This window comes from Ovis aries, chromosome 2 (genome assembly GCF_016772045.2).
Source record: "Ovis aries strain OAR_USU_Benz2616 breed Rambouillet chromosome 2, ARS-UI_Ramb_v3.0, whole genome shotgun sequence".
Taxonomy (NCBI): domain Eukaryota; kingdom Metazoa; phylum Chordata; class Mammalia; order Artiodactyla; family Bovidae; genus Ovis; species Ovis aries.
The window spans coordinates 184,277,144-184,298,689 of record NC_056055.1 but is presented as its reverse complement, the minus strand read 5'-3'; the positions used below and the strand labels follow the sequence as shown (position 1 = coordinate 184,298,689).

General features: G+C 41.9%; 1 protein-coding gene across 2 annotated transcripts in view; it reads right to left on the bottom strand.

Moving 5' to 3' along the window:
• Positions 1-20,459, bottom strand: part of MARCO (macrophage receptor with collagenous structure) — a 37,711-nt gene extending 17,252 nt beyond the window's left edge. For both annotated transcript variants that reach the window (XM_004004749.5, XM_012139905.4), the window contains exons 1-4: positions 20,273-20,459; positions 5,579-5,680; positions 3,939-4,070; positions 2,466-2,519 (exon numbers count right to left, since the gene is read on the bottom strand). In XM_004004749.5, coding sequence (XP_004004798.3) covers positions 2,466-2,519; positions 3,939-4,070; positions 5,579-5,680; positions 20,273-20,381 — 397 coding nt within the window. In that variant the 5' untranslated portion in view covers positions 20,382-20,459. The remainder of the gene's footprint in view (positions 1-2,465; positions 2,520-3,938; positions 4,071-5,578; positions 5,681-20,272) is intronic.
• Positions 20,460-21,546: the final 1,087 nt, after the last annotated feature.

The window sequence follows — 21,546 nt, the reverse complement described above, 5'->3', positions numbered from 1 at the left end:
GGGCCACAGAGAATTGTGGAGGGCCACCTTTGGAATCATCCTCATATGTCAACTGTCCGACCACTTACCCAGTGCAAGGGTCCCCCTTCTGTTCCACCAAGAATTCTGCAGCCCCTCTCCCCAAGTCCCGCATCTGCCTGTTTCATTGTGAGGCAGCCCCAAGTCTTAACTGTTTGTTCCTCCCTTACCTCAGCACAACTGATTCTCCAGAAACCTGTGCCCCTTGGCCTCCATTCTTCTGATGGGTACCACTGAGAGAAAGTCTATTTTCTCTTCCACAGGACCTTTCTAGTATTTGAGGATGGCCGACATGTCCCCTATAAGGGCTCACTTCGTGAAGGCATGCACCCTCAGTTTCTTCTGATGTAGATAATTCCCACATGCCAGCTACAGTATCACCCATCTTCTGTCTTATATTCCTATTGTAATCAATCCTCACTGAAGGTTGTTATTACTATCCCCCCTTTTATAGGTGAGTTAATTGAGGTTCAGAGAGGTTACACAGCTGGTGAGCCATGTTCCAACCCAGATCTCTCTGACCTAGGAACTGAAATCCCTTTCTGCATTACAGGATCACTCACACTACCTACACTGTAGTGGAGTTTGAAAACATGATTTCCAACTCTTATAGCTGTCCTGCAAAGCACATATAATTTAATTAGTATTTTTTTTAACTTTTTATTTTTACTTTATTTTACTTTATAATACTGTATTGGTTTTGCCATACATTGACATGAATCCACCATGGGTGTACTATAATTACCATTCTTTGCTGAAATGAAGTTAAATCTCAGCAAGCCGAGTAATATGGCTTATAACTCCAGTTACACAGGTGAGTATGCCCAGAGCTGGAGTGGCAATCAAGCCTACTGGCTCCATAGCTCCATCCCACTACTGCGCCCAGAGCCACCCAAAGGCTGGTCTCTGGGGAGGCCAGGAGCCCAGGAGTATGAGCTGCTCAGTTGTGCCCAGAGCAGCAGGCCATGCTTCTCAAAGCCTGTCCCCAACACCTCCAGGGTCTGAATCCTCCACGGCCTCTAAAGCATCTCAAACGGCTTATTTGTGGCCGTTAGCTCGAGAAGCCCTGCTCTAGACCAGGTGCGGGCCATCAAGGGAAGATTCTAGATGTCTTATCAGCCCCTTTGTCCTCACTACCAGCGGTCTCCCCTCCTGACCCAGGCCCACCTCAGGGCCCACTTGGATCTCCCACCTTTTTCTTCTTTGGGTTCCCAGCACTGACATGTCTGCCCTTGCCACCAGTTATACATGTTTGCAGCTTTCCCATCCTGTCCTTTGCTCAACTGGACAGAAGGGGCCACCGCTGTGCCCCTGGGATGCCTGGTGACCCACCACCCTCTGTGTGACCTTGCCCCTCCCTGGCCCTGAAGGCTGAGTGAGTGAGTGTGTATGAGTTTGTAGTAGGGGTGGTGAGTGTATGTGAGTGCGTGTGTGGGCGTGTATGCATGTGAGTATATGTGCACGTGTGAGCAGGTGCCCTAGTGCGACCGTGCATGTGTGATTGTATGCCTGGGTGGGTCCCTGAACTCTCCTCCTACTGTTTGCTCATGCTCCATTCTGAAAACCTTCCCCAGAAAAACCCTGCTGGAGACTTAGAACACTAGGCCTGCTGGGATTTCCCCTTCTATTAAAATCCTTCCAAAAATTAGTTCCTGGAAAAAAAAAAGTTTTCCCTCCTAACAAGTTTCCCTTCTGCAACTAGTGGTGTCTTTCTTTCTGTCTCGGAGTCCTGGAGACTTAGAGGCTCTCCGTCTATTTCCCCTTTCCTTGCAAATCCTCTCATTCTGCTCTTTCTTCAGTAACAGCTTTCTTGGCATCTTTACAACTCAGCAGCCTCCACCCCTCTGGGGATTGGAGGTTTGAGAGTCTAAGTGAAGAGCAGAGTGGATTGTAACAGTGATGAAGCCCCTCTCCCCCAGGGGCCATCCGAGCCCCCACATCCTAGCCTTGCCATGGCCACTGGTAAGGCACCTGAGCATATTAAGGCCACAGACTAAAAAACAGAGCCAATCATGGGCTTTGAGTCATAATTTTAACTTCCCAGAAATCCTCTAAAGCATTCTTATCCTATTTTACAGACACAGAAACTGAGACTCAGAGAGGTAAAGGAGTGCTCCTCAGGTCGTGCAACCAGTCTGTGGTGAAGGCAGTTGTGTCAAACTCTGGAGTCTGGGCCAACGAGCTTGACTCTCTCCAGGGATGCTCATAGGCTTGTACTCTGAGCACCAAGTCTTGGATTGTCCTCACCATTCCATCCACACCTAGGTGTCTCCTCCGTGAAGCAGGTACTTCCCAGCATCCCAGGACATGTAGGGTCTCACCCCAGGTGACCTCCCTCATACACAGATCCCACTCGGAGTTCAGACTCTCGAGGTGGGGTGTGTGTTGCAGCTGCTCCGAGACAGGCTGCTGTCTGGCTGGCACACACACACCCAGCCCCTGCTCACCTGCCTCTCCCTTGATTCCTGGTGGGCCTCGGGGTCCTGGGGGTCCTGGGGGTCCTGGAAAGGAAAAGGAATTCAGAATGTAGCCTGGAAAAGGAGGAGGAAAATGGATTATGGGGCCAGTAGACAGAGGCGGTTTCTATGACTTCTCTGCGAGTGCTTCTGGCAGGTGGGGAAGGCGAGGTCCACCCTGGGCCCCTTTGGACCTGAAAGACCTAAGGAAAAGGAGCAGAGACACCATGCCCCAATGACCAAGGTGAGGATGACAGTGCCTCTCACATCATCATTTACTCAACAAGTATCACTGGGCACCACGGATCAGCCAAACGGCGTGGAAGAAAGAAAAGATGGAGTGCCTTCCCCCAAGAAGCTCATGGCCCACCCAGCAGGCAAAATTCAGTTGTGTAGATGATGCTCCAGAGGGAGGTTGAGCTGGACAGATCTGGGTTTGAACAGCAGCACTGCCTTTTTAGCTGAGTGACCCTGGGCCTGACCTTTCATTGTTTGGAGCATCAGCTCCAAAAGGGGAAATAGACGGAGAGCCTCTAAGTCTCCATCAATGAACTAGGGTTCATATACCAGTTAAGCAGGGCTGTTCTGAGGCTGCCACATGGAAACCCACATGGAAAGCGTGCCCAGGCTCTGATAAATGGCACCCATCGCTGCTGCCACCCATATTAGATCTTTCCCTTTCTAGGACTGTTTTGGGGATGACAGCCTTCCAAAGACTTGGATGGATGTGATGGGGCTGCTTGTCCTGTCTTAGTCCATTCTGGCCATTATAACAACACATTATGGGCTGGGGAGGTGGGGCTTAACCAAAGAAATTTACTTCTTACAGTTTTGGACGCTGGAAGCCCAAGACGAGGGGCCTGCAGGGTCAAGTGCAGGGGAAAGCCTTCTGTGTGGCAGTCTGCCACCTCTCTCTGCATCCCCGCATGTGGGAGGAGCCAGGGTGCCTTCTGGCATCTCTTCTATAAGGGCAAGTCCAATGTCCTCGCCCCTCAATGGTCCCTGCTTTGGCCCACTGTTCCTCTCTCCAGCCACAGACTGGTATTAGTTTGCCACTTGGAAGTGGTCCTAGGAATTGCCCCAGGCTCTGCATTTTACCTGCCCTCCTGAGCGTTCTGGGCTGGTCTGAGGGCTTTGTGGCTCAGACCTGACCTTGGGACGGTTACTGAAGACCTCGGCTCTTGGATGTCATAATCATTTGGACAGGGTCCTTGGCTCCCAGCTTCCTGACACCACTCTCTCCAGATCTGTCTGCAGCCACCCAGGATGCCTGTAATTTCATGCCCTCCTCATTCAGCCTTTACTCCCTCTCTTGGCCTCCAGGGTCTCATGGCAGGCCAGAGTCTGGGAAGCCCCTCTGCTGAAGAAAGGAATTCAGGTCTAAAGACCCTCTTGCCCACACACAAGCAGCTCCCCCACTCTCATTCTCTCTGAAAAGTCCCAGCTCAGTGGGAAGGGACCAACCTGGGATCTGAATAAAGTTGTCCATCCGTTGCTGTAGGCTCTCCTGCTTGGTGAGGACTTGGGTGAGCTGGTCCTGTGTTTCATTGTTGTAGGGTGTCTCCAGGATCCGGAGCCGCTCCTGCAGGTTTAGAACTGGACACCCCACACCCAAACCCTTCAGCATTCTTTTAGGGACTTCATTAAATCCCAAGGCATTTGAACATAGCCCTGACATTCTGTGTCATATGTGCATAACTGTAAGTTCTGACTATGTAAACACATGTTTTGTGTACTGTGAGGACCTAGAGTGAGCACAGAGCTTTGTCTGTATCTTGCACATGGGCACTTTACACTCACAGATGTTACATGTCCATAGAACACACTGGCACAGTCTGTGCACCCACTGCATCCATGATCAACCTGCATGCAGTTAAGAACTTTGTGCATGCTTGGGCGTGAGTGCATGGCCACTAATATGCTGACCTGGCCTAATCATGTGAGGCATTAATGTGTGTGTGATGTGTGTTATGGCAACTGGGCACATGACACGCTTGAGCAACTTCACTGTCTGTATGATGGATTGCTTCCTGACCTAACCATATGGACTGGGACCACTTTGAAAGTCAAATGATGTTGAAACAAAACACTGATCAAAAAAGCTCCTTCCTAAACTAGAATTGAAAGAGACACATGTACCCCAATGTTCATCACGGCACTGTTTATAATAGCCAGGACATGGAAGCAACCTAGATGTTCATCAGCAGACGAATGGATAAGAAAGCTGTGGTATATACACACAATGGAATATTACTTGGCCATTAAAAAGAATACATTTGAATCAGTTCTAATGAGGTGGATGAAACTGGAGCCTATTATACAGAGTGAAGTAAGCCAGAAAGAAAAACACTAATACAGTATACTAACGCATATATATGGAATTTAGAAAGATGGTAACGATAACCCTATATGCAAGACAGCAAAAGAGACACAGATGTATAGGACAGTGTTTTGGACTCTGTGGGAGAAGGCGAGGGTGGAATGATTTGAGAGAATAGCATTGAAACATGTATATTATCATATGTGAAACAGATTGCCAGTCCAGGTTTGGTGCATGAGACAGGGTGCTCAGGCCTGGTGCACTGGGATGACCCAGAAGGATGGGATGGGGAGGGAGGTGGGAGGGGATTCAGGATGGGGAACACATGTACACCCATGGCTGATTCACGTCAATGTGTGGCAAAACCACTACAATATTGTAAAGTAACTAGCCTCCAATCAAAATAAATAAATTAAAAAACAAACAAACAGACAAAGCTCCTTCCCTCCCAGAGAGAGGGAATTCTTGATGTGAGATGCATAAGGCACACCTGTGTGAAATCACTGCCTCTTTATGCTCCAGACATACACATGTGTGGTCTATTTCTCCTTGCCTCCCTCCCCCCTCCACACACACATACACACACACATGTAACACGTAACACACACTCCCCTTTCTGCTTTCTCCTCCCTTCCCCCACCACCCTGGTCGCCCAGGGCCTGAGAGCTCTCTCCCAGCAGATGGGCAGCAGTGGCCCCAGGGCTCTCCCCTGAACCTGAGTTCTCTGTCAGGTGGGTCCACATTGTTACCCAAGGAAGGAGCAGACAGGACTCAGACGCTTTACCTTGTATCACCAATAACCCAGCGCCCACAGTGAGCAGAACCAGGTACGTGACCACTAGGACCATGATGCAGTTCATTCCATTTCTCCTCTTGGGCTTTGGATCTGAAGTAGAACACAGACAGAAAGCAGCTGCTAGAGAGGGTGGAGAGCAGAGGTCCCTAGCCTGGGCCCAAATCCCCTCTGGGTGAGCAAGGGGCTCTCCATGAGGTTCCATGAGGGGAAAGGCACAAAGACCAATGACACCCACATCCTCCCCTTGATCCTCCTTCCACAAGGCAAGAAGCCACTCGTTTGTGTGGCTGGATGAAAAACGCCTCTGCATATATTCTTTGCTGAAAGAGCATGGTCCTAAAACCAGATATTACATCGGCCTTGCTCACTGTAGAAGCCCCAGTGTGCCGCCTGCTACAGGGGGTGTGCAATAGATATACATCAGATTAACTGATGAATTAACATCTTTCAAGTTCAAAATTTTTGGAGGAAAATGATTGTTTCCATTTTATAAGCATTGAGTGAGGTTTGGAACAGTTGAAAAACCTATTAGGTTATAAGACAAGATCTGCAAATTTTGTCCAGGCCTTTGCTTTCTTTTTCTTTAGATTTTTAAATTATGAAAGTAAAACATGCATAATATAATTCATCAAATAATATGGAGAGCATTTTACGGATTAATAATCTCATAATTAATCCCCTGAGGTCCTAGCCTGCTGAGGTAAGCTTCGTTAGCTTTCTGAGATGCCGCCTTCCTCCCATTCCCCCTTCCGAACAAACCCATATCCTCGTAGATGGACTGTTTCTCCTTTTAGTTTTACACTAATGATATCATGTTACAAATACATACTACTGTAGCACATGTGCTTATCATGTTGTGCTTATCACATGTGCTTTAGGTAGTATGTAATCAACTAAAGCGCATGTTCCTTCTGCAATGAAGAATTTTCCCATGGATTTTCTTCTAGTTTTCTCAGTCAACAGAGATTTAACTGTTCTCTTTATTAGTTGCTTCATATTCCTTAAAGACGCATATTCATATTCCTTAAAGTCTCTGTCTACCACAGGGTGTCCTCTCTACTTGCATGCACCCTGGAGTCCAGGCCCACATGAGTGAGTTCTCCAACACACATCCTGCCCCAGTTGCTCCCTTGTTTTCAGCCCTTGGGCTCACTGCCCTCAGGACAAACAACTCCCCCTGTGGGTACATGTAGCCTGGTCTCCAGCCAGCTCTCCTGTGGCCATGCCTCTATACCTCACCTCCACCCCTGATACTGACCCCTGAGCCCAGACCACTGGGGTTACACCCTTCTGACTTCAGACAGGGTATCTCCTCTGGATGCCCAAGGAATGAATATTCCTTCCTTCTTTAGGCATAACTAATTATTACTTATCCTTTGGGAGCAGAGTAGAGACTTCCCTGCTCCAAGATAAATCCTCAGGCTCCCCTGGAATGGGTGGGACCTTGCTCTGCTTCCCCACATCATTGTGTTTTTATCTGCTGTGACCCTGAGCACCTTGAACTATTTCTATGTCTCAGTCCCCTTTATATGGCCTGGAAGTTGCTAAGGCTGCATTCCACATCAATATGACATGCTGGAAAAATGGCGACTTGCTAGTTGAATGGATGAATGAGTATTCTGGGTGCCAAATGTGGGCAGAGTTGAACACTGCCAGTTTAAAAGTATTGGAAGAGCATCAGGAATGCAACTTAAAACCTCAGGTACCATATAGTCCTGATAGTGAGAATGAATAAGCGTGACGGGAAGCCTCACGCTTACTAGAAGTTGGTGGATGGCAAATACAGTCTCATAGACAGCACAAAATGTGATGAAACTTAACATGTGACGGGAATAGAAAGATAAACTAACTTTCAGAGACACACATATCATAGATGCTAGAGGTAGGGGTGAGGGCCAGCATGGAAGATACAGATATTTTCGACCACATGGTAGGAACATGGTGTAAGGCGTTTGAAAAAGGATAACAGGAGGAAAAACAGACATGACAAGGGAGGTGGGAGTCGTTCAGGTCCAGAATGCAGATTGCTTTTTAATTCAGAGCTATAACTGGCATAAAGGCAAAGTATTTTAGAACTGGGAACTTTAAATCTGTAGGTTTTGTCTTTCTCTGTACAAAGCAAAGGATATGATAAATTCTTTACCCCTATATTGGTCATTAACAGAAGCAGAAGATATTAAGAACAGGTGCCAAGAATACATAGAACTATACAAAAAAGATCTTAACGACCCAGATAACCATGATGGTATGATTACTCACAGAACGCCAAGTCAAGTGGGCCTTAGGAAGCTTGTTAGAACAAAGCTAGTGGAGGTGATGGAATTCCAGATGAGCTATTTCAAATCCTAAAAGATGATGCTGTTAAAGTGCTACACTCAATATGTCAGCAAATTTGGTGATCACAGGACTGGAAAAGGTCTGTTTTCATTCCAATCCCAAAGAAAGGCAATGACAAAGAGTGTTCAAACTACCACACAATTGCTCTCATCTCACACAGTAGCAAAGTAATGCTCAAAATTCTCCAAGCTAGGCTTCAACAGTATGCGAACTGAGAACTTTCAGATGTTCAAGCTGGATTTAGAAAGCAGAGGAACCAGAAATCAAACTAGCAACATCTGTTGGATCATCAAAAAGTAAGAGAGTTCCAGAAAATCATCTATTTCTGCTTCATTGACCATGCTAAAGCCTTTAATTGTGTGGATCACAACAAACTGTGGAAAATTCTTAAAGAGATGGGAATACAATAACACTTTACTTGCCTCCTGAGAAATCTGTATACAGGTCAAGAAACAACAGTTAGAACCAGACATGGCACAATGGACTGGTTCCAAATTGGGAAATGAGTACATTAAGGCTGTACATTGTCACCCTATTTATTTAACTTATATGCAGAGTACATCATGCGAAATACCAGACTGGATGAAGCACAAGCAGGAGTCAAGATTGATGGGAGAAATATCAATAATCTCAGATATGGAGATGACAGCATCCTTATGGCAGAAAGCGAAGAAAAGCTAAAGAGCCTCTTGATGAAAATGAAAGAGGAGAGTGAAAAAGTTGCCTTAATATTCGTCATTCAAAGAAACGAAGATCATGGCATCCAGTCCCATCACTTCACGGCAAATAGATGGAAAAACAATGGAAACAGTAACAGAATTTATTTTGGGGGGCTCCAAAATCACTGCAGATGGTGACTGCAGCCATGAAATTAAAAGATGGTTGCTCCTTGGAAGCAAAGCTATGACCAACCTAGACAGCATATTAAAAAGCAGAGACATTACTCTGCCAAAAAAGGTCCCTCTAGTCAAAGCTATGGTTTTTCCAGTAGTCATGTATGAATGTGAGAGTTGGACTATAAAGAAAGCTGAGTGTCAAAGAATTGATGCTTTTGGACTGTGGTGTTGGAGAAGACTCTTGAGAGTCCCTTGGACTGCAAAAAGATCAAACCAGTCAGTCCTAAAGGAAATCAGTTCTGAATATTCATCAGAAGGACTGATGCTGAAGCTGAATTTCCAATACTTTGGCTACCTGATGGGAAGAGCTGACTCACTGGAAAAGACCCTGATGATGGGAAAGATTGAAGATAGGAGGAGAAGGGGACGGCAGAGGATGAGCTGGTTGGATGGCATCACCGACTCAATGGACATGAGTTTGAGCAAGCTCTGGGAGTGTGATGTGCTTCAGTCCATTGGGGTTGCAAAGAGTTAGACACGACTGAGTAACTGAACTGATTGACATCGATCATTTCATCTCTTAGTGGTTAGAAGAAACTGTCAAGAATGATAGCCCACAAAATGGGCCAGAATCTGTCTAACAAACCTAAACAGATTATGCAAGAAACTTAAACCTGAGATCATTGAGAAGACACAAATGTTGGAATTATTCAATAAAATTTTAAAGCAGCCACCACAAAAATGCTCTAATGAGTACTTACAAACAAAATTTTTTTAAAAAATCTCACAAAATAGAAGATATATGAAAGACTCAGATGGAAATTATAGAATTTCAAAATGCCAAAAATCCTTTTAAAACATCACCACATTGGCTCAATAGTGTAATAAATATGACAAAAGAAAGAATCGCTCAACTAAATGATAGAACAATAGAAATTGCCCAGTCTGAAAAACAGAAAATCAACAACAATAAAACAACAAATAAACAGAGCCTCAGAGATGTGAGTCAATAAAAAAAGACACACACACACAAAACACATAATACTCATCATTGAAGTCCTAGAAAGAGTGTGAAGCCAATAAAAAAAAAAAAAACCAACCTCAAAGAAATAACAATAGCTGAAAATTTCTCAAATTTGATGAAACACCCTACAGATCCAAGAAACTGAGCAAATCCCAAACATGGTAAATTCGAAGAACTCCATATCAAGATACATAGGCAAAAATCTGAAAAATTTAGAGATAAAGAAAATCAAAAGAAAAAGAAAACGTCTTGAAAACAGCCAGAGGGAAAGGAGAAACTACTTATAACGTAATATCTATTTGGAATGTCAGCAGATTTTTCATCGGAAACCACAGAGGTCAGCTAGAAGTGGCACAATACTTTTTGCACGCTGAAAGAAACTGTCCACCGTGAATTCTATTCCTACTGCATCCTTTAACAATGATTGGAAAATGGAGGTTCTCAGATGAAGGAAAACTAATAGAAATTATTGCTCATGAACTTGCCTTTAAAGAATGGCTAAAGGGAATCTTCAAATAGAATGGCAATGATGTAGGCAAAGGTTTGACACCTCCAAAGGAAAGAACAGGAAAAGGATGGGTAAAATACAAGCATATATATTAGATTATCCCTCTCCTCACAGCTTTTAAAGATCACAATTGACGGTTGAAACAAATATATGATACCATCTAATGTGGCTCTCGGTGTATGTAGAGGAAATACCTCAGACAATTCATTTTAAAAAGTGAAGACAATAAAAAGACATAAATGTAAATAAGATTTTTACACTTGACTCAAAGTGGTAAAATGTTGATACCACAGACTGTGCTAAGTTATGTATGTATATTGTAATGCACAGAGAAACTGCTCAATAAACTATTAAAAGAGATGTACCACAAACAAACTATAAATAAATAAAAATGGAACTCTAAAAAGTACTCAATTAACCTATAGGAAGATAAGAAAAGAGAAACAGATGAATGGGAAATAGAAGAAACAAAGAGAAAACACAAACTAGGATGGCAGATTTAAACCTAAGGTAACTATAATTACTTTCATAAATAATCTAACTATACCAAGTAGAGGGCAGAAACTGGCAAGGTGAGTGAAAAACTATGACCCTTTATAAGATGTCTGTAAGAAACCAAACAGTAGAACTTCTATTCACATGAAACAGAATTGATACAACTGAAAAGAGAAATGGACAAATCCTAGTTATAATGGGGATTTAACACCCCATTCTCAGCAGTTGTTAGGAAATCAGCAAAAGTGTAGAACAACTGAACACCAACAGGATCTAACTAATATTTATAAAATGCTCCATGCAACAGCAACAGAATATGCATTCTCTCCATGCATACATAGAATATTTACTAAGACCGTATCTTGAGCCATAAAACAAACCTCAACAAACTGTAAAAGAAATTAAAATTAATAGATATTCTCTGACAATAATGGAATCAAAATAGAAGATAATAACAGAAAAATCTTCAAACAATTGGAATCTTTTTTTAACTTTTAAATAATGCATGGGTCATAGGAAAAGTCTCAAAGAAAAAAATCTTAAAAAGAATTGAATGAAAGTGGAAATAAAAGATATCAAATTATGGAATGCATCTAAAGCAGCACTGGAAAGGAAATTCACAGCACTAAAAGTTTACAAAACATATGAGGAAAGATCTCAAATCAATAAACTAAGTTCTTACCTCAAGAAAACATAAAAGTAAGTCATAAACAACCAGGAAAAAAAAAGAAATAATAAAGACCAGAGCAGACATCAACGAGATTTAAAATAAGAATACAAGGGAGAAAATGAAAAACCGAAAATCTGGTTGTTTGAATAAAATCAATAAAAATTGATAAAGCGCCATCAAGACTGACAAAGATAAAAAGAAAGAAGACACAAATCACCAATATCAAGAATAAAACAGGATGTATCACCACAGATGCTGCGGCCATTAAAAAGAAAACAAGAAAATACTACTAACTTTATGCTAACAGCTTGGAATGAACCAATTCTTGAAAAATCACAAACTATAAAAAAACTCAACCAAGGTGAAAGAAATAATATAAATATCTATGCCTATTAAACAAGTTTAATTTGTAATTTAAAATCTCTTATAAAAGAAACGTCCAGGTCCAATATCCTAACAAACCTTTAAGAAAAGAATTAACACTAAGTTCAGACAATCTCTTACAGTTTACAGAAGAGTAAAGAGCACTTTTAAGTCATTTTGTAAGTATTATTATAATATGAAAATCAAAGACAGTACAAAAAAGGAAACTAAAGATCAATATGTCTCATGAATGTTGACACAAAAATCCTCCACAAAATAGCAGTAAACCATATCCAATAAAGCATTAAAAAGATTTATATGCTAAATGGGATTTCCAGGTATACATGACTGGTTCAGTGTTAGAAAACCAATGTAGTCTACATATCAATAGACTAAAGAAGAAAAATCATGTAACTGTATAGTTAGTTAATGCAGAAAAAAGTACTTAACAAAATCCAATTCATGATAAACTAGCATAATTATCACTCTCATAATAAATAACATATTTATAATATAACTCTCAGCAAATTAGAAGAGAACATTCTCAAATTTTCTTTTTCAAAAAAGAATATCAACAGCTACCTAAAGCTGACATCACTCTTTTTTCTTTTTTTGATGTGGACCATTTTAAAAAAGTCTTTATTGAATTTGTTACAATATTGGTTCTGTTTTATGTTTTGGTTTTTCACTAGAGAAGCATGTAGGATCTCCATTCCCCAACTAGGGACTGAACTCACACCCCCTGAATTGCAAGGCTAAGTCTATACACTGGCCTGCTTATATCGCTATTAATGGTGAGACAGAAAACTTTCCTCCTTAGACTGGGAACAAGGCAAGGATGTGTGTTCTCACTCCCTCTTTCTATATACAACTGACAAACAAGTGGAAATCAAAATTTAAAACACACATTTATAATTGGTCTAAAGAAAATGAAATACTTTGATATAAATTTAACAAAATGTACACAAGATCAGTATGCCCGAAAGTTACAAAATTTTCATTAAAAAAAAAAAAAGTAACAAAGACCCAAAGAAATATGGGAACATACCAAGTTCCTGGATTGTAAAACAACATAAAGATGTAAAGATATCAGTTTTTGAACTATCTAGATGGACAGGGAGGCCTGGCGTGCTGCAATTCATGGGGTCGCAAAGAGTCGGACATGACTGAGCAACTGAACTGAACTGAACTGAGAGGTATAATATAATTCTTACAAAATCCAGCAAGGTTTTTGATGGTATAAATTTACCCCAAAATTTATATGGAAAGGCACAAGCCCCAGAATAGTTAAAATCATCTTGAAAAAGAAGAATAAAATGTGAGAAATAACATTACTTTATGTTTAGAGTTATAATAAATCTACAGTATCAAGACAGTGAGGTATTGGTGCAGGGATAGACATGTAGATTAATGGACAGAATGAAGGACACAGAAATAGACTCATACAAGTAAGTAAGTGAAAGTGTTAGTTGCTCGGTCGTGTATGACTCTTTGTGACCCCATGGACTGCAGCCCACCAGGCTCCTCTGTCCATGAGATTTTCCAGGCAAGGATAATGGAGTGGGTTGCCATTTCCTTCAAGTGTGCCCAACTGATTTTTGACAAAGGTGCAAAAGTAATTTACTTGAGGAAGGATGGTACTGATTGCTTCAATACCAGCACATGGTATTGAAGCAGTTGGACATCCATAGGCAAAATAAACAAACCTTGACCTAAACTTCACATCAACTCAAAATGAACCATGATATTATATTATAAAACTATAAAAGCTTTGGAATTACACATAGGAGAAATCTTTAGGACCCAGTGCTAGGTAAAAAGTTCTCAGACTTGATACCAAAAGCACAATCCATAAAAGGAAATGTCAATAAATTGGACCCTAATAGAATTAAATACTTTCACTTTGCAAAAGACTTTGTTAAGCAGATGAAATGACAAATTACAGACTGAGAAAGAATATTTGCAAATTGCATATCCAGCAAAGGATATATATTTTAAGTACATGAAGAATTCTCAAAAAGTTTAGCTTTAGCTTAGTAAAAAAGAAAAATCCTATTAAAATATTAGCAAAAGACACAAAGAGACATTTCCCTGAGGAGGGTGTATAAGTGACAAATGAACACATAAAATGATATTCAACATCATTCAGTTCAGTTCAGTTCAGTTGCAGTCATGTCCAACTCTTTGCAACCCCATGAATCACAGCATGCCAGGCCTCCCTGTCCATCACCAACTCCCGGAGGTCACTCAAACTCACGTGCATTGAGTCAGTGATGCCATCCAGCCATCTCATCCTCTGTAGTCCCCTTCTCCTCCTGCCCCCAATCCCTCCCATCATCAGGGTCTTTTCCAATGAGTCAACTCTTCGCATGAGGTGGCCAAAGTATTGGAGTTTCAGCCTCAGCATCAGTCCTTCCAGTGAACACCCAGGACTGATTTCCTTTAGAATGGACTGGTTGGATCTCCTTGCAGTCCAAGGGACTCTCAAGAGTTTTCTCCAACACCACAGTTCAAAAGCGTCAATTGTTAGGCGCTCAGCTTTCTTCACAGTCCAACTCTGACATCCATACATGACCACTGGAAAAACCATAGCCTTGACTAGATGGATCTTTGTTGGCAAAGTAATATCTCTGCTTTTTAATATGCTGTCTAGGTTGGTCATAACTTTCCTTCCAAGGAGTAAGCATCTTTTAATTTCATGACTGCAGTCACCATCTGCAGTGATTTTGGAGCCCAGAAAAATAAAGTCTGACACTGATTCCACTGTTTCTCCATCTATTTCCCATGAACTGATGGGACCAGATGCCTTGATCTTAGTTTTCTGAATGTTGAGCTTTAAGCCAACTTTTTCACTCAACATCATTAGCTACTAGGAAAATACAAATTAAAATTACAGTAAAGTATTACTATCACATGCTTATCAAAATGGCTAAAGTAAAAATAGTGATAATACCAATTGCTGGCAAGGATGCAGACAGTGAATCAGTTGTACACTGCTGATGGGAATGTAAAACGGAACATCCGCACTTGAAAAACAGATCGACTGCTTTTTATAATACTAAACATACCTAGAATCCAGCAATTAATTGCACTTTTTGGCATTTTTCCCAGAGAAATGAAAATTTGTGCTTGCACAAAAACTTTTCCATAAATAAGCATTGCAGCTTTATTTGTAATAGCCCCAAACTGGAAACAACTCAAAAGTCTTTCAGTGGGCGAATGGTAACTGTGGTCCAGTCATATCACAAAATAATACTCAGTAAAACTCATTAATAATAGAACCAACTATTGATACATACAACAACTTGGATGGATCTCAAGGGGGAAAAAAAGCCAATCTTTAAAAAGTTACATACTTGTAATTCATGTCACTTTCTTTAAATAGAAAAATTATAAAGAGCTGATTAGTGGTAGCTGGGGATAGTGATTGTTGGACGGGAGAGAGGGCATGTGTATCTCTAAAAAATACCATGACGGAGATTTTGTGGTGATGGAATTGTTCTATATCTTGATTTTGGTAGTGGTTACGCAGGTATACACATCTGATAAAATTGTAGAGAACCATATTCACACACACAAATGAGTGCATGTAAAACTAAAGAAACCTACATAAGCTCTGTGGATTGTGTGGATATCAGTTCCCTGCTTATCATATTGTACTAGAGTTATGTTAGATGTTATCACTGGAAGAAAATGGGTGAAGGTCACAAAGACTTCCCTGTACATCATTTGCAACTTTCTGTGAAATTACAAATATTTCACAATAAAAAGTGGAAAAACACCTCTGGGTAGTCAGAGTTTCAAAAAATGTTGAGAAATAAGGACATGACAAAACACAAAAGTCAGAACAACAATGTGAAATGAAAGTAGTCCTTTCAGCAAGGCTGACCCTGCATAGACTCCAAAGTTAAAGTCTTTTCAGTTCAGTTCACTTCAGTCGCTCAGTTGTATCCAACTCTTTGCGACCCTGTGAATCACAGCACGCCAGGCCTCCCTGTCCATCACCAATTCCTGGAGTTCATTCAAACTCATGTCCATCGATTTGGTGGTGCCATCCAGCCGTCTCATCCTCTGTCGTCCCCTTCTCTTCCTGCCCCCAATCCCTTCCAGCATCAGAGTCTTTTCCAATGAGTCAACTCTTCGCATGAGGTGGCCAAAGTACTGGAGTTTCAGCTTTAGCATCAGTCCTTCCAATGAACACCCAGGACTGGTCTCCTTTAGAATGGGCTAGTTGAATCTCCTTGCAGTCCAAGAGGCTCTCAAGAGTCTTCTCCAACACCACAGTTCAAAAGCATCAATTCTTCAGCGCTCAGCTTTCTTCACAGTCCAACTCTGACATCCATACATGACCACTGGAAAAACCATAGCCTTGACTAGACGGACATTTGTTGGCAAAGTAATGTCTCTGCTTTTGAATATGCTATCTAGATTGGTGATAACTTTCCTTCCAAGGAATAAGCGTCTTTTAATTTCATGTTAGCAGAATATTTAAAATTAACTTCAGAGCAAAAAGAAGGGACAGCTAGGTCCAATGCTGGGGCCAATGCTCTATGTTAATTAAAACAAACAATACCTGCCCCCCCCAATAACTTCTCTATTTGTATTTTTTGGGGTCTTCTCTGTCAAGAAGGATGTTCTTCCGATGGTGGGAAGAAATATCATGATGAAAGATACAACACCTAAAATAATTGAGGGCTTTGCATGAGAGGGCTAGATTACATTCCACAGAAACTGGCAAGAGCATGCTGATCTGGTAACAGAAGTTCAGATATCAGACACATCCTGTAAGGAGAGTGACAGGAAGACGTGAGCCAGAGAAATGCTCATATTTTCAAGAAGGTGAAAGAAGTACATTCCAGAAAGATATGGACCACAGAAACAAGTGTGTATTCTGTCATTTGGGCTCAAATCCTCCATTGTTGAAGGGAAGAGGAACTGATATTTGTTCATGAAGGAAAACCTGGAGTTTCATTGTCTTAAGGGCAGCAAGAGCCTTCAGTCTGCAGAGCCTCTTCAGATAACTTACATAATCTTCAGTTGACAGAGAGATAGGTAGACAGATAGATGATGGATAGATAGATGGGTGGACAGAAAGATAAGTGAGGACAGACAGATAGATGAGGCTGGAGCCATTTAGAGCTGAAGCAAATAGTTTTTTTAGTCTCAGTAAGCCCTGAGGGGGCACTGGTGTTACATAATCTCACAGTGAGCACTATCCATAACGGTATTCATCTAGAAAGTTCCATGCATTCCATGCTCTTTGTATGAGGAGATAGGAACTTTGTGGATGCATTTAGGAAAATGGTCTCTCCAAACAGGAGTGATTGTGGTTAGATTTTTACATCATGGTATCTATAACCCCAGTCAGAAATCTAGGGTTCACCTTTGACTTACGCATCATCCTCACTTGCCATGACTCCCCACTCTAGCCTTACTGATCTGGCTTCTATTTTTCCAGAGCATCCTCTCTTTTCCTTCCACACAACCGCTGTCTCTCATCATCTCTGGCTGCCAAGCTCCTCTCTGTCCCCAGGGTTACTTTTTCCAACTCGTCCCCCATCTGTGAGGATAAGTAACTGAAGTGCAAACCACTGCCTCTCAGCCAACCTCAGTCTCTACAAAGCTCCCCACTGCCCTCGCCACCTACAAATTGGCACCTGCCATCTACCTCTACAAGGATTAGATAATGAGCTGCTGCAGCTGTTTTCAACACCCTCTGAAAGGAGTTCAGTGTGGAGGTCAAGAATGAGGCATTCTTGTACTCTGGGGAAGATGGTAGAATCGGTCTTCAGATAGATATTTATAGGATTAGATTTTATGAGCCCAATTCTTTCCTCTCCTCATGTCTGAAAAAGCACTAAAATCATTAACAGTGACATCTGCTCTTTGTGATTGGCAGCAAGCCTCTGCCAAAATGTGTACTTGACTGCAAGTACCCCCTTCACTAAAATCATATATAACTCTGACCTTCCCCTTTGCCTCTTTGGAGCATTTTCTCAGAGCTATTTGAAATGCTATCTCTGGGGCTATCGTCCTTATTTTGTCCCAAACCGCATTGAAATGTATGCATTTGTTGTTGCTGTGTTAGTAGCTCAATTGTGTCTAACTCTTTGTGACCTCATAGACTATATAGCCCACTAGAATCCTCTGTCCATGGAATTCTCCAGGCAAGAATACTGGAGTGGGTAACCATTCCCTTCTCCAGGGGATCTTCTTGACCCAGGACTGAACCCTGGTCTCCTGCATTGCAGGCAGATTCTTCACTATTTCAGCCACCAGGGAAGCCCAAAATACATTACCATTTGTAAAATAGATAGCTAGTGGAAAGTTGCTGTATAACACAGGGAACTCAACCTAGTGCTCTGTGACAACCTAGAGGGTTGGGATGAGGGTGGGAGAGAGGCTCTAGAGGGAGGGGATATACTTATGAACTAAGATGGCTCAGCAGGAAAGAACCCACCTGCAATGAAGGAGATGTGACAGGAGCTGTGGATTCAATTCCTGGTTGGGAAAATCCCCGGAGAAGGAACTGTCAACCCACTCCAGTATTCTTACCTGGAAAATCCCACGGACAGCTCACGGGGTTGCAAAAGAGTGGAACACAGCATAATGACTAAACAACAACAATGGCTGATTCACATTGTTGTACAGCAGAAACCAATACATTATAAAGCAATTATCCTCCAATTAAAAGAAAATTAACTCACCACTCTCACATTGTGCATTTTTTCCTCAGTAGACATTTTCAGGACAAGGTCTGGCTTAATTGGTCTTAATCTCAATCCCCATTGAGTTACTCCACCCAATTTTGAATGAAACAATATGGAGTTGTTGTTTTTTTTTCTGAATATTCTTATGAAAGTATCACAAACATGTGGTGCCCTACCCCTGTGCCAGCTTCCATTTTCTTTCTCTAATGGATCCTCTTTATCCATTAAACTTGAGAAGAGATCTCAGCTCTGCCCTCCAGGGCCCCGCACCAGATTAGATCTGTCCATAAAGTCCTGTGCAAATCTCAGTGACAGCCAGTGACAAATTATATAGCAATGAGTTATGGATAGGCTCACTCTGCCGTCCTCCATCCTACATGACTACCTGTGGTCATGTACTATATCCTCCATCCTACATGAGGCCAGAGACTGGGTTGATTCTTGTCTATCATTTTGGAGCTGAGTACCGAGCTCAGCAGGTAGTAGGTACTGAGTCTGTTTGATCACCTGACTTTGCTTGAACATTTTCAGTATCTTAAAAAGCCACATGTCCATAACGCTGCCTTCTCCGAAGTTCTGAATAGCCAATAATTATTAAAATCATCTGTAATTCAGCCTTTATTGTTACCCCATTTGAACACTTAAAGGCAGAGCACCAGACCCTTTGTCACCCTATCTTTCCAGCTACTGATTTGCACAGCAGACCCTGGACAAGAGGGACAGTTAAGCCAGGGAAGAGAACTGCAGTTGTTCCTACACATACAACTTCCAGAAAAGACTGAGCGTGGGAATGGCTAATTGACTTGGAAGACAATTCCAAGAGGATATTCTGAAATAGGAAATCAGAGATCCCCTGTGGGAAGCACTCATTGGTGACTTTCAATGTTATGAGTTCTAGGAGATTTTAAAAAATACATCACCTGTATAACACTGAGGGAGAAAATAAAACAACAGAGTTGACTGAATTTTAAAATCTGAGTTTAAGACAGACTAGTTATGCCGCTATAACGTATTCTTTGTTGTTTAGTTGCTAAATCATGTCTGACTCTTCTGTGACCCCATGTAGCCCACTAGGGCAGTAGCTCTAGGCTACATCATTTTGTGACTGAAGCCCACTAGGCTCCTCTGTCCATGGAATTTCCCAGGCAAGAATACTGAAGTGGGTTTCGATTTCCTTCTCCAGGGGGTCTTCCTGACCCAGGGATCAAACCCAAGTCGCCTGCATTTCAGGCAGATTCTTTACCACTGAGCCACTGAGGAAACCCACAAGTAGAGAATGCATTCCCTGAGCAACACATGAGTATTCACAGAAGCTATCTTAAAGAATTTTAACAGAATTGCATTAAATAAATATGACACTTGGCCTCAGTGTTGTAAAACTTTTTCATCCCTCTTTGTTTCCATTTTCCTTTTATTGCAAACATCACAGACATAATCTGTGTGTCAAAGAGACATTAGTAAAAAGGAGGGACGTATAAAAAGCATTAGTATTAATGAAAAGGAAAAATATTTAAATACAATTTAAGTGAGTTGTAAAGCTAAAAGAAAGAAAACCCAACTGTACGCTAAAGACATAGTTTCTATTACTAGCGTTATACAAATTTCCAGTGGAAGCATTCCAGAAATGCATCATTGAATCTCTGAGGCGCAAACCTAGACTTTCAATGGACTTATCTATTCCTATGTTGCCAAGAGAAAGACATCACAGGCAATGTCATTATTGGGGAGTAGTACTTTACCATTAACTTCAAATGTCTCCATCCTAGACAACATGGTTTGGTCGAGAGCCGTTCCGTCTTCAGTGCTAGCCAAGAGCTCTTTCTCTTTGAGAATTTCCTCATTTTCCATTGCTAAGGTTTATAGATGGCCAAAGTTCTGGAGCCAGCAGAAATGTTCTCTCCAAGAGGAACCACTTGGGGAGAGATTGTTCCCTTTTGACTACTGCTTCTACTTGTAGAACACACAGTACTTCCTTTGAATCTGATTTCTGAATTTGCAAAATGTTTCCTGACATGGTCAGGATTAGGCATTTCTCAAAAATTGGCTATTCATACGTGGAGCTCCTGCTTAGTGCAACTGCTTGTTAAGGGGTATGGGGAGTTGGGACACAAATCACAGGTCCCTGAAATCACTGCTTGTTCTGAGGCCCCCAAGAGCAGAACCAATGACCCGCATCTCCTCTGCCTGTCCATACTCTGCCTTCACCCCAGACCCAGCTTATTGTCATGGGACTTCTCCAACCCACAGTGAAATCTGACTCCTCTGACCTATTTCAATCCTTTGAGCTCATCCTAGCTACACAAAGTGTGGGCCATGGACCAGTAGGGTCGGCATCACTTGGGAACTGCTGTAAAGGCAGAGTCTCAGATCCCACCCCATAGAGGCTGAATCCAAATCTATAGTTTAACGAGGTCCCCAGGTGATGTACATACACATTCAAGTTGAAGAAACACTGCTTTATCCCATACGTTTTAGCATTTAATTATGTTTCCTCTCATTGCTTTTCCACGTTATCTCTGTGTGTGAAAGCGTGTGCTTGCTCTGGTCCCAATAAGATCTGAGCCCCTTAAGAGAAACCCCTTTGCTCTCTTCCCTACACCAGGTACTCTCTACCAGGGAGGTTATATAGCACAGTAGTCAACACATGGACCCTGAAAGCTTAAATGCCTGAGTTCCAATTTCACTTCCTGCAAGTGGTTGTGTGACCATGGGAAAGTCATGCCAGCTTTGAACATCTCACTTTTCTTGTTCATAAAATAAGGAAGGTGGTAATACTTTGTGTGTGCATTAAGTGACTTAAATGGTGTAAGGTGGCCAGGGCTGCATCTGATGGGCAATGAACACTAACATTGTGCTGCTGCTATTATCAGTAGAGACATTGTGAACCCACTGGGTTCAGGCAGATGAAGGTAATAATAGCCTTTGCCTTAAGGGATATCAGTCCAGTATGCAGAATGGTTGTGGATACAACTGAATTCTAGAAAATTGATGTTGGTGATTGGAGCCCCTAGGA